This window comes from Cydia fagiglandana, chromosome 23 (genome assembly GCF_963556715.1).
Source record: "Cydia fagiglandana chromosome 23, ilCydFagi1.1, whole genome shotgun sequence".
NCBI lineage: Eukaryota > Metazoa > Arthropoda > Insecta > Lepidoptera > Tortricidae > Cydia > Cydia fagiglandana.
Genome location: NC_085954.1, coordinates 11,321,769 through 11,334,067, shown reverse-complemented (window position 1 = coordinate 11,334,067; position 12,299 = coordinate 11,321,769). Strand labels below are relative to the sequence as shown.

General features: G+C 41.7%; 1 protein-coding gene and 1 long non-coding RNA gene across 2 annotated transcripts in view; one reads left to right on the top strand and one right to left on the bottom strand.

The window, feature by feature from the left end:
* LOC134675968 (uncharacterized) overlaps window positions 1-12,299 on the top strand; it is a 512,277-nt gene that overhangs the window by 376,745 nt on the left and 123,233 nt on the right. The window lies entirely within an intron of this gene.
* Window positions 4,757-11,783, bottom strand: LOC134675728 (uncharacterized). The gene is made up of 5 exons (XM_063534038.1): window positions 11,560-11,783; window positions 9,715-9,909; window positions 8,802-9,275; window positions 7,809-7,935; window positions 4,757-5,239 (listed from the first exon to the last, which is right to left on the bottom strand). The coding sequence occupies exons 1-5, from the start codon at window positions 11,564-11,566 to the stop codon at window positions 4,810-4,812; spliced, it is 1,233 nt and encodes a 410-aa protein (XP_063390108.1). The 5' UTR covers window positions 11,567-11,783; the 3' UTR covers window positions 4,757-4,809.

Below are 12,299 nucleotides of genomic sequence, written 5' to 3'. Positions count from 1 at the left end.
ATAAAACAAAGTCCCCTGCCGTGTCTGTCTGTGTGTACCTATGTATATGTATGAACATAAACTCTAAAACTACTGAACAGATTCTCTTGCGGTTTCCACCTATCAATAGAGTGATTCTTGAGGAAGCTTTAGGTGTATAATTCGTTAAGATATTGAGTAACCCGTGCGCAGCCGGGGCGGGTCGCTAGTACTCTATAAATAATCATCACATTGTTCAACAGGTGAACAATAACAACATTGTCAGCTGTCAATATTGAAGAGACAGATGTTCTTTAATTGTGTTCTATATTAGTGGTATTTAGTTCTGAATATTCATGAAAACACCTGCTATTTAATATGTTACATTCTTATAAGCACCTTACTTACCTCAAAACGCAAACCGGAGCCTGTACCCGTACCACGAGTCACTACTCGCTGGCCCAGTATTAAAGGGTTCTATGCTACATTTTCAAGATAGTTGAAATTCGACTTAATGTCACTATGACAATGTTCAAATTTCAGTTCGATAAAAGTGAAACATAGAACCCTGTAATATTGGGCCAGTGTACTGTCAACACTGACATATACGCCAACGTCTTAATTTACTTTCTATACATCTCGCTCGCACTAATATGTCAGTACGAGCGAGACATAGAAAGTAAGTTACGTTCACGTTAGCGTTTATGTGAGTGCCAAACTGGTGGTAGCCACTGGCCACACTGCACTCTCTGTTGGCTCCTCTACACGATGGGCCAAAGCCGGCCACTCAGGAGCCATAACATACCGTCGAGTGTCGGCGTCTAGTCAGCGCTAAAATTTTTGTACAAACAGCAGCACTCCTGACTGTACATCGGTGGACCTTATTACAAAACGCATAAGGTCCACCGGTGTACAAGTAACAGTATCGGCGATGGTACAAAAGCTAATAAAATAACCGTAGTGTCTTGTACCCTATGTTGTGTTGTTGTTGCCCTAAGGCACCCCAGAGGTGCAAAGGGCCTTCACAAGCTCGCGCCACACGTTCCTATCTTCAGCGACCGCTCTGGCCTCGCTCCAGCTCAACCCGACCGCTCGTAGCTCACTTGTGACGGACCGCTGCCAAGAGTGTACAGGGCGCCCGAGGCCACGGCTTCCGTCCGGCGGTTTCCAACCAAAAGCGATGTTTGCGTTATTTGTTTCCCCTCTTCGAATAGTATGTCCTATCCATCTCCATTTCCGTGTCGCGATTTCTTGGCCAATGGGTGTTTGTCGGCATATACGCCATAGGTCTTCGTTCCGCATAACCGTACAATTTTAGTCGTATTTAAAAAATCTCTTAATTGCTCGACGTCCTGGACACTGGCGAAATACTCCCACTGGACGGAAGCCATTTGATTTTAAAAGAATGAATGAATGATATCTAAAAACTAAAACTCGAATTGGTCTGTAAGACATCAAAGAAAACTGAATAAACACCGTATTTTGACTTAACCCTTTACCTAACCCAAATCCAAAAACCCACAGTAAGAACCTTAATCCGACCCTCCTAAGCCTTAAACCCCCAAACCCCGAACCGGAAATTGTCGCCATCTTCAATTAATCCCCACTAGCTAACGAACGGCCACCGGAAGTGGGCACTTCCGCCGCCGCCATCACACTTCCGGGTGTATGAAGTAATTAGTGTCGGTTATGGCGTTGATTGGAGGAGGTTCATTAGGTCCAGTTTTAATACCTTACCTACCTATATGTACACCTAGTTCGAAATTTCTAGAAATATTTTTTTCTCAAACATGCAATGAAATATTGATGTTATGTTCCTTATAATAGGCTGCGAAGTATGACGTTTCAGGTGCGGCTAGGACAAGAGGTCGTTAATGGAATTTCATACAAATCTTGCAGGCCTAGGCCGGCAAAGTCCTCTTTTTTCCCGCACTTGTGCGGAAAAGAGCACTTTCCGCGCGTATGTCGAAAGTTTAAAGGGCCATGTATTGTAAAACGTTGTCGAATTTCCTCTTTTCCGCACTTGAATCGTAATAGTACATTACATTAGTACCTACATTTTATACTATTCATATAATTGTATATGCGCTCCACTCACTATCAGTATAATGTCATTATTTTGACATTTCTTCAAAAATATTAAAAATGTTTAATAACTTCATTATCGTCCATCATTCTTTCTGTCATTTCTGATTTCATCATTCTAATCAATTCACTGTCAGTATAATGTCATTTCTAGTATCATTACTTTGACATAAATCCAATACTGACGGAAATTATTAAAATAAACTTCATTACTTGCCGTCATTCCTTCATGACACTCCCTACACTATCACTAAAAACGTCATTCCGTCAAAGTAATGTCAGTATCCATGATAGTGTCGGGGCCGTAATAAGTACCTTCAGTATACTGGTATACTGTAACTTCTTGTGGTTTTAATAATAAAAATAAAATAAAATATATTACTTGTATCATACAAGTACCAATTTACATTTTTTTAAATATTTATCACCCAAACAAACATAGTTTAAACAAAACTGAAATGGTTCTCAAACTTGTGAACTCCACACTAAGTTACGAAGTTAGTAGTTACCGAAGTAGCTACATGTGTTAAGTGATTATATCAATTTGTCGCCCCTTGATTGGTTGCGGGGGTTATTGATTGGTGGGGGTGGAGGGTAGTTTAGCTGCAGTAAGTCAACTATGAAGACTAAAAAGAGGGATATCGAAGAGGAAGAAGTCCTATGCGATGGACTGATCAAATCAGTGACAACTGCCGCAAGAAAGTTCACCAGGCCATTCACACTGCCGAAGATCGAAACACGTGGAAAGCAATCGTTCGAAAAGTAATTTATAGAGGTCACGACCCTCAGCTGTGAGGAATACGATTCAAAGAGGAGGAGGAAGTCAACTATAGTACCTACAGTCAACTGCAATATTATGTTACACAACGAAGGCCGAAAAAATATCTGACACGACCTTATTTGTAGAGCCATAAGAGCGTGTCACATCTCACATATTTTTGCGGCCTTCGAAGAGTTACATATTATTACAGACGACTGTACTTGTTGTAGGCAGTGTTAAGGATGACTCACGCTGAACCGGGCCGGAGCTTCCGGCGCTTCGTTTTCTATGGAAAGCACCACGTTTTCACCGATCAGCCGCCATATTTAATAACTTCATTATCTACTGTCATTCTGTCTGTCATTTCTGATTCCATCATTCTAATCAATTCACTGCCAGTTTTAATGTCATTTCTAGTGTCATTACATTCATATAACTCCAATACTGAAGGAATTAAAAAAACGTTACTTCTTGCCGTCATTCCTTCATTGCTAATGCCTACACACAGACAAAACATCCTCCAGACTGAGCATAGTCGCGCTACCCCCTCTGCCACGCATACGGTAAATAAATTTACTCCATGTTCGAATCGAAAGTGTCTTTGTGTGACGTCCGTGTCTTTGAACGGACCAATCACGGCACGGGACTTCGCTCACCTCGTCCCACGCAGCCCCGTATTTTTGGCATCATCGGTTTCATGAAATAATTGCTCTAAACTCGGTCTAGAGGATTCCTAGTCTATGTCCCTACACTATCACTAAAAATGTCATTCCTTCAAAGTAATGTCATTACTTATTAATCATAGTGTCCGGCCCATAATAGAAAATGACATGTCGGACGCGGCCCGGTCTAGCGTGAGTCATTCTTTACTGCTGCAGTATTGGGCGTGATATTGTTGCCGCAAAAGTAATAGATCCGAGCAGCAACATTGACTCTGACATTTGCGGCAGCGATGCAGTCGGCAGCAAGGCAGCCGGCAGCAATGTCACGCCGCAATACTGCAGCAGGAACACATAGTGCAGTGAAAAGTGGGGAACTAACGTAGTTTTCTTTAAGTCTCACTATTGGCTTTCTATCTAAATATTTTATTGAGGTTGTGCAATAAAGAGAATTTGTATTGTATTGTATTGTGTATAACCTCATTGCGGTTACTGAGTATCATATATCTACTGCGGCGGAAAGTGGTGAACTATTTGAACTAACGTAGTTTTCTCTAAGGCTCGCTATTGGCTTTCCCGTCCTTTGGTTTCCTTTTAAACCTAATAAGTGTAGCATTTACACGGATCCCGGCTGGCTTGTGGTTCTATACGATGTCTAATGGTTCCTCTACACGATGGGCCAGCGCCGGCGAGAGAGACGCATTTATGCGTTAGTTAGACGGAGCAAGTGCGAATCTCATTCTACCGCATGGCGTCCCTTGGAGTGGCCGGCGCTGGCCCATCGTATAGAGGAGCCATAACTATATAGGTAGACGCTTATAGGATATTTGACTACAAATCAAATCGGTTTCTTTTTAGGGTTCCGCACCCAAAGGGTAAATACGGGACCCTATCACTAAGACTCCACTGTTCGTCTGTCTGTCTGTCTGTCACTCAATCGGAAACTTAATCGTGACATCGAAAACTTTACGCCAAAGCAGAGGGCCTACTGCGAACCACCTTCGACGTGTTGCCTCTCTGTCCACTTGTAAATTCGTACGTAAGTGTGACAGGAAGGCAACACTTCGAACGTGGTTTGCGGGGCCCTCAGGTGTTGCCCACCACAGTTCCCCCAACTCTCTTCCGTGTTGAAGTAACTGCCATCTAGTGGTCAAAATCAAAAACATTCTCTAAAACACCGAAGTGTGATAATAAAACCAAAAAGCGGTTGAATTGACAAATATATATTATCTGGGGGCACGGCAGTGTCGCCAAGTCGAGCAAAACGAAGAGGCACGGCCGTGCCATCCTTTTTTCGAAGTCCTTCAGGTCATAGTATTATTCATAAAACAATCAACACTTAAGTACTTATTCACTATCACTAATATCACTATCAGTGGTAACTGATTCCTCCGTTTTGCTCTCATCCTTATCTTTGGCCCTTAAATTCTTTATCAACTTCAGAACTTCAATTCTAAACTTTAATTTTGAACTCTCAGACAACTTTTTAACTGAAGGCGTTATCGATTTGAAAAACGCTCTATCTTCGTCCTCTTCCTTTTGTATTAGACTAGAAAGGACAGATATGATATCTTCTTCATTTGTTTTTTCTCTTTGATCTGGACTGTATTCTGTTCTTGCTCTCTTCTGTGCTGGCTCTTCTTCTAAAGTGACGAATACTTTCTGTTCCCAAGGTTCTGCATCTTCTGCTTCTTGATCTCCAGTTTCTAATTCATCATAATCTTCTGGATTTCTTATTTGTTTGGTCAGAAAGCTGGGGTTGAGTTTTTCAGTATAGCTGTGGAGCAAAACATATAATAAGTTTATTAATAATTATATCTTTACACAAAATTATTTGTGTAGATATTAGCTATTCGCAGGAGAGAAAACTTTTATTATAAACTCTGTAACCTACACTCATTTTTTTTTTATGTAAACAGCTGTTTGGTACAGTGATTCTATACCAAAGCAATATTGAACAGCGCTATTATCATTAACGTATATAGGTATGGACTGGCCTTACGGGCACTAAAAATGGTACTAGTTTAGCGGTGTGACTCACGAATTCGAGCCAATCGTGCAGTCTAACGCAACTAGTTGCGACCAATAGCGCGCGTGATGCGAACTCATCAACCAATCGCGTTGTACCGGTGTCACACCGCTGTACTGGCCCCTGTCATGCCTCATTATTATTGTCCGTAAGGCCAGTCCCTAGATATCTATGTCAATGGCTATTATTTATTAGTAAAATTTAACTAAAATATACCCGAGGGGCCCATTCCTCGAACGATATTAGACTAATATTATTAGTCCACGAACTGTTAAATCGTATGGGTTACATGGCAACACACTAATAATATTAGACTAATACCGTTCGAGAAATGGGCCCCATCACATATATAATTATCAGAATGCAATTCGACCGGAGTGAGAATATTAATTTTTTTTTTTTTTATTATGAATGGGCTTACTCATGGCCACAGACTAGCCGAGGCGTAGACGTGGCCTACGATGGAGCGAGCTCGCCCAGAAGGTGCCTGTTCACTCTTGATTTGAAGGTTGCCGGGTTATAAGAACACGGAAATATAGACGCCGGCAAGGAATTCCATAAATCACGTAATACGTAACGTACGTACGTACGTTCATATTAATTACGTAAATCGTCTAAGAATCGAAGTAGTTCCGCGTGTATGTAAGGCCGGTTCCGACGCCGTTATACATAAACACATAGCAGTCTTCTAGACATATATTACTTTTGAGTGAGTGACCCACGTAAGTGATCGGGTCGGGTGAATGACCTGAGCTAGTGACCGCGCGAGTGGCCCAAGTGAGTGACCGAAGTAGAAACCTAAGCTAATGAATACGTGAGCGACCTAAAGCGTAATAATTATAAGCGTGTGACTGCGTGACTAACCCCAGGCGTAACATACGTGCGTGACAGCATGACTGACCCGCGTGAGTGGCCTAAAGAAGTAACTGAGTCAGTGAGAGGGAGAATATTAATTACCAATCGTGCAAGAATCGAAATAGTTCCGCGTGTATGTAAGGCCGGTTCCGACGCCGTCATACATAAACACACAGCAGTCTTCTAGACATATATTACTTTTGAGTGAGTGACCGGGTCGGGTGAATGACCTGAGCTGGTGACCGCGCGAGTGGCCCAAGTGAGTGACCGAAGTAGAAACCTAAGCTAATGAATACGTGAGCGACCTAAAGCGTAATAATTATAAGCGTGTGACTGCGTGACTAACCCCAGGCGTAACATACGTGCGTGACAGCATGACTGACCCGCGTGAGTGGCCTAAAGAAGTAACTGAGTCAGTGAGAGAGGGAGAATATTAACTATCAATCGCCCAAGAACCGAAGTAGTTCCGCGTGTATGTAAGGCCGGTTCCGACGCCGTCATACATTAACACACAGCAGTCTTCTAGACATATATTACTTTTGAGTGAGTGACCGGGTCGGGTGAATGACCTGAGCTGGTGACCGCGCGAGTGGCCCATGTGAGTGACCGAAATAGAAACCTAACCTAATGAATACGTGAGCGACCTAAAGCGTAATAATTATAAGCGTGTGACTGCGTGACTAACCCCAGGCGTAACATACGTGCGTGACAGCATGACTGACCCGCGTGAGTGGCCTAAAGAAGTAACTGAGTCAGTGAGAGAGGGAGAATATTAACTATCAATCGCCCAAGAACCGAAGTAGTTCCGCGTGTATGTAAGGCCGGTTCCGACGCCGTCATACATTAACACACAGCAGTCTTCTAGACATATATTACTTTTGAGTGAGTGACCGGGTCGGGTGAATGACCTGAGCTGGTGACCGCGCGAGTGGCCCAAGTGAGTGACCGAAGTAGAAACCTAAGCTAATGAATACGTGAGCGACCTAAAGCGTAATAATTATAAGCGTGTGACTGCGTGACTAACCCCAGGCGTAACATACGTGCGTGACAGCATGACTGACCCGCGTGAGTGGCCTAAAGAAGTAACTGAGTCAGTGAGAGAGGGAGAATATTAACTATCAATCGCCCAAGAACCGAAGTAGTTCCGCGTGTATGTAAGGCCGGTTCCGACGCCGTCATACATTAAACACATAGCAGTCTTCTAGGCATATATTACTTTTGAGTGAGTGACCCACGTAAGTGATCGGGTCGGGTGAATGACCTGAGCTAGTGACCGCGCGAGTGGCCCAAGTGAGTGACCGAAGTAGAAACCTAAGCTAGTGAATACGTGGGTGACCCAAAGCGTAAATAATTATAAGCGTGTGACTGTGTGAGAGACCCAAGGCGTATATGTGCGTGACAGTGTGAGTGACCCGCGTGAGTGGCCTAAAGACGTAACTGAGTCAGAGAGAGTATTAATTACCAATCGTCTAAGAACCGCAGTAGTTCCGCGTGTATGTACGGACGGTTCCGACGCCCGAGGTAGTCCGGCTTCAACGATTTCACGTACGAGTCTCTGATGTTGTACCATTTCTTCGTTATTGTTGTACCTGTTACATAAAAATAATTGCCTTCAATACAAATACATATAGATAGTACGGGTTCGTCTTCTTTCCTTATCCAATTTTTTACACACTTTTTTATTATTGAAAATCTTTTTGTATATTTCATATTTATAAGAACTTCGCTAGTTCAATTATGTAAAATCTAAGTGTAAGAGGGTAAATCGGGATTAACTGAACCATCGGCAAAATTATGGCCCTCATATAAACATAGTCATAGTATAAAATAATAGTACCAGGTACAGAAGACTCACTCTCTAACAAAACGCGTGCGTTACGATCAGGACAGATATGGCCGCTAGGTGGCGACAGTGCCACGCGCGGCTTATGGCTAACCACCAAAATTGGTGTGGAACGGATGTACCTACTTTTAGCTACTACTATTTTTCTCTTTGCATTTTTGTGTAACAATTACCCTGTATCTAGATACAAGGTATCACTTTAAGTGTTTTAGTAAGTAAGTTCTTCTCTTTTTCTTGTAACTGAAGTGGCGCTGTATGTAGAAGGATTTTACAATAAATGACTTTCTTCTTCTTCTTCTTTAAATATCTGGGCCCAGGCCCTGTCTCTAGCCAGTCTGTCCTTATAGTCAGGGGCTTGTCTGTCCCATAGACATATAGTTAGAGCGGGACAGAGATAGTAAGAGATACTGATATGACGATGATACATACCTATGTCTTGTTTAGAGGTAGCACTATATTCCGTAAACTGCGGGTTCAGCTCCTCAAATATCTGGGCCCAGGCCCTGTCTCTAGCCAGTCTGTCCTTATAGTCAGGGGCTTGTCTGTCCCATAGACATATAGTTAGAGCGGGACAGAGATAGTAAGAGATACTGATATGACGATGATACATACCTATGTCTTGTTTAGAGGTAGCACTGTATTCCGTAAACTGCGGGTCCAGCTCCTCAAATATCTGGGCCCAGGCCCTGTCTCTAGCCAATCTGTCCTTATAGTCAGGGGCTTGTCTGTCCCGTAGACATATAGTTAGAGTGCGACAGAGATAGTAAGAGATACTGATATGAAGATGATACATACCTATGTCTTGTTTAGAGGTAGCACTATATTCCGTAAACTGCGGGTCCAGCTCCTCAAATATCTGGTCCCAGGCCCTGTCTCTAGCCAATCTGTCCTTATAGTCAGGGGCTTGTCTGTCCCATAGACATATAGTTAGAGCGGGACAGAGATAGTAAGAGATACTGATATGAAGATGATACATACTGTCTTGTTTAGAGGTAGCACTATATTCCGTAAACTGCGGGTCCAGCTCCTCAAATATCTGGGCCCAGGCCCTGTCTCTAGCCAATCTGTCCATAGTCAGGGGCTTGTCTGTCCCATAGACATATAGTTAGAGTGGGACAGAGATAGTAAGAGATACTGATATGAAGATGATACATACCTATGTCTTGTTTAGAGGTAGCACTGTATTCCGTAAACTGCGGGTCCAGGTCCTCAAATATCTGGGCCCAGGCCCTGTCTCTAGCCAATCTGTCCTTATAGTCAGGGGCTTGTCTGTCCCGTAGACATATAGTTAGAGTGGGACAGAGATAGTAAGAGATACTGATATGAAGATGATACATACCTATGTCTTGTTTAGAGGTAGCACTATATTCCGTAAACTGCGGGTCCAGCTCCTCAAATATCTGGGCCCAAGCCCTGTCTCTAGCCAGTCTGTCCTTATAGTCAGGGGCTTGTCTGTCCCATAGATATATAGTTAGAGTGGGACAGAGATAGTAAGAGTAGATACTGATATGAAGATGATACATACCTATGTCTTGTTTAGAGGTAGCACTGTATTCCGTAAACTGCGGGTCCAGCTCCTCAAATATCTGGGCCCAGGCCCTGTCTCTAGCCAGTCTGTCCTTATAGTCAGGGGCTTGTCTGTCCCACAGACAGGGGCGCGCTTGGACTAGTTCTATTAGCTGCTTTGTGTTCTTGTATGTGAAGGATATTGGTTCGATGTCTGAAACAAGAAAAAACAGATGAATTTATCAAAACAATACATCGAGAATTGATAAAGAAAGTAAATTGATGACCGGTCTGGCTGGCCTAGTCGATAGTGACCCTGACGTCACATCCGTATCATCACATCATCATGCGTCACGATTACGGTTTAGTCATAACATTGATAATAATAGCCCATCCGCGTTCACTGCAAATTGAACCTTACTTCTATAACAATACGGTTCATTTCAAATTGCTTACATCCGAAACAATCGTAGGTATTTTGTTGATGTACAAGTAAATTAATTGTTTTTTATATTTGTTTTTAAACTCAATTATGACAATTGAAATAAAAGCTAGACAATTAACTGACAGTTGAATGTACAGTCAGCAATAATACATCCTTCGAAGGACGCTGGCTCTTCGAATAAAATTGTGTCAGATATTTTTGCGGCCTTCGTTGTGTAACATATGTGACGTCCCACGAATAAAGGTACCTTATGGCGGTTGGCGCTTACGCTATTATTAACGCCCCTCCAATATTATAGCGGCGTTGTGACGTAAGCGCCAGCCGCCATAAGGTACCTTTTGCCGTGGAACGTCACATATTATTGCAGGTAACTGTACACTAACATCAGTCTATTATTTAATTGATTTTCTTTTTTTTATGATATAAGAGGCAAATTTGAAGACAAACCGCCTAATGGTAAGCGTTTACCGTCGTCCATGGACACCCGCAGTACCAGGGGGATTGTAAGTGCGTTGCCGCAATTTAAGATGGGAGTACGCTTTTTATTAAAGGTCATATCGGTCCGGAAATACCTCAGGCGATAGTTAATTCCACAGTTTAGCTCCTATTCTCAGAAAAATCACAATATTGCAGCCATGTCACGAGCCATCATAAAAACAAGTCGAATTGGCCTTCTAGCTCCACCTGTTGAGTTGTAATGACACTAATTGACATTATTGTGACATACAACTATAATAACCACTTGACTTTTTATATTAAACCTTATTGTTAACTTCACAAAGGTTTGTTTTATTTGTCGTTCTGGAGTGCCTAATAATTATCTTCAATTGTAAAAATAATAAATCAACTTAATAAAATTAATAAACGTTATTATTCATTCAGTATCTTATAATTTTCAGTCATTATTCGAATAGACTGTTTTGAGTGAAACAATTTACGTTAAAAGCTAAGCAATGTGTCAATCCAATTAAAATACCATTCAAATAACAACCGTAACACGTGGCAATAAAATTGATAATAACTATTGATTGTCAAGGGAATCCCTGAAGTAAAGTGTATACTGCATACAATTTAATTTCAACTTTAACACCTTGCAATACAGTTCTAAATGGAAGCAGTTTCAATTGACGCTTTTATTCATATGTGACGTCATCTATGAAAAGGGACCTTATTGTCGATGGCGCTTACGCCATTATTAACGATTCTCCGATATAAATACAGTGCCGCGTGACGCTGTGTGGCGTAAGTGCCATCGAGATTAAGGTCCCTTTTCCTAAATAATGCCCCATATCATAATTCACATGTATTTTTAGATTAAACGCAATTACTTTACCTATATTTCAATATAATGAGTCGGTACAAATAGATACTTAAATAAAATGACCTACAAATAACTTTAATGTCAAAGATACTACATACCAGTCATCTCGAACCGACTTTGTTCGCATCCGTTTTCAAAATGGCTACCGTACCCACAAATACACGACAAAAACACTTTTAAACTCAAAATTAATCACTTACAACAATTAAAACGTTTATTTTACGAAGATTTTGCTCTAAATATGCTTATTTTAAGCGATTTTTGAATGTAAACAGAACGTAATGGTGCGTCGGTCGACGGTAAGGCACTAGCCGGGCCGGGGGCCGGGCGACCGGGCGCGGTACGGCAACGTCGCACGGCGCACGGCTTGGCAGCGGCGCGTAAAATTTTGATGATTCATAAACATAATTATGTTGCGTTTTGATTTCGCTTTTTGGTGTTGGCTAATTGTAATTTACTTACATTAATTAATTATTGTAATAGCTACCTGCGTTAGTAAATGGTGTTATAAATGTATGTATGCTGTTATCTATGAATCATTTTATAGATGGCACTTACGCCATTATTACTGATATTTTAATAGAAATGCGACTTCGTTGTGACTTAAGCGCCATCGACAACTGGGTATTTTATTATGTTAATATTTAAGTACTTACCTAGTTGCAGTATGATTATGAAATAAGGTGCATTGAGGTAACTTCGGTAGCGGGATACATTTGGAAATATGTAGTACTTAAATTAAGTAGGTACCTACTAAACTAGAATCACTTTAAACTTAGAATAAATTTAAAAGTGTAAAAATTACTGTCTTGGGTGAGACTTGAACTCACGTCCTCTG

What these genes read in the sequence shown, in the direction of transcription:
- LOC134675728 (XM_063534038.1), bottom strand. An exon ending in TACCTCTAAACAAGACATAG is followed by an intron (nt 9,276 to 9,714) that starts GTATGTATCATC and finishes TCTATGGGACAG; the next exon opens with ACAAGCCCCTGACTATGGAC. An exon ending in CTGCGGTTCTTAGACGATTG is followed by an intron (nt 5,240 to 7,808) that starts GTAATTAATACT and finishes TTTGCTCCACAG; the next exon opens with CTATACTGAAAAACTCAACC.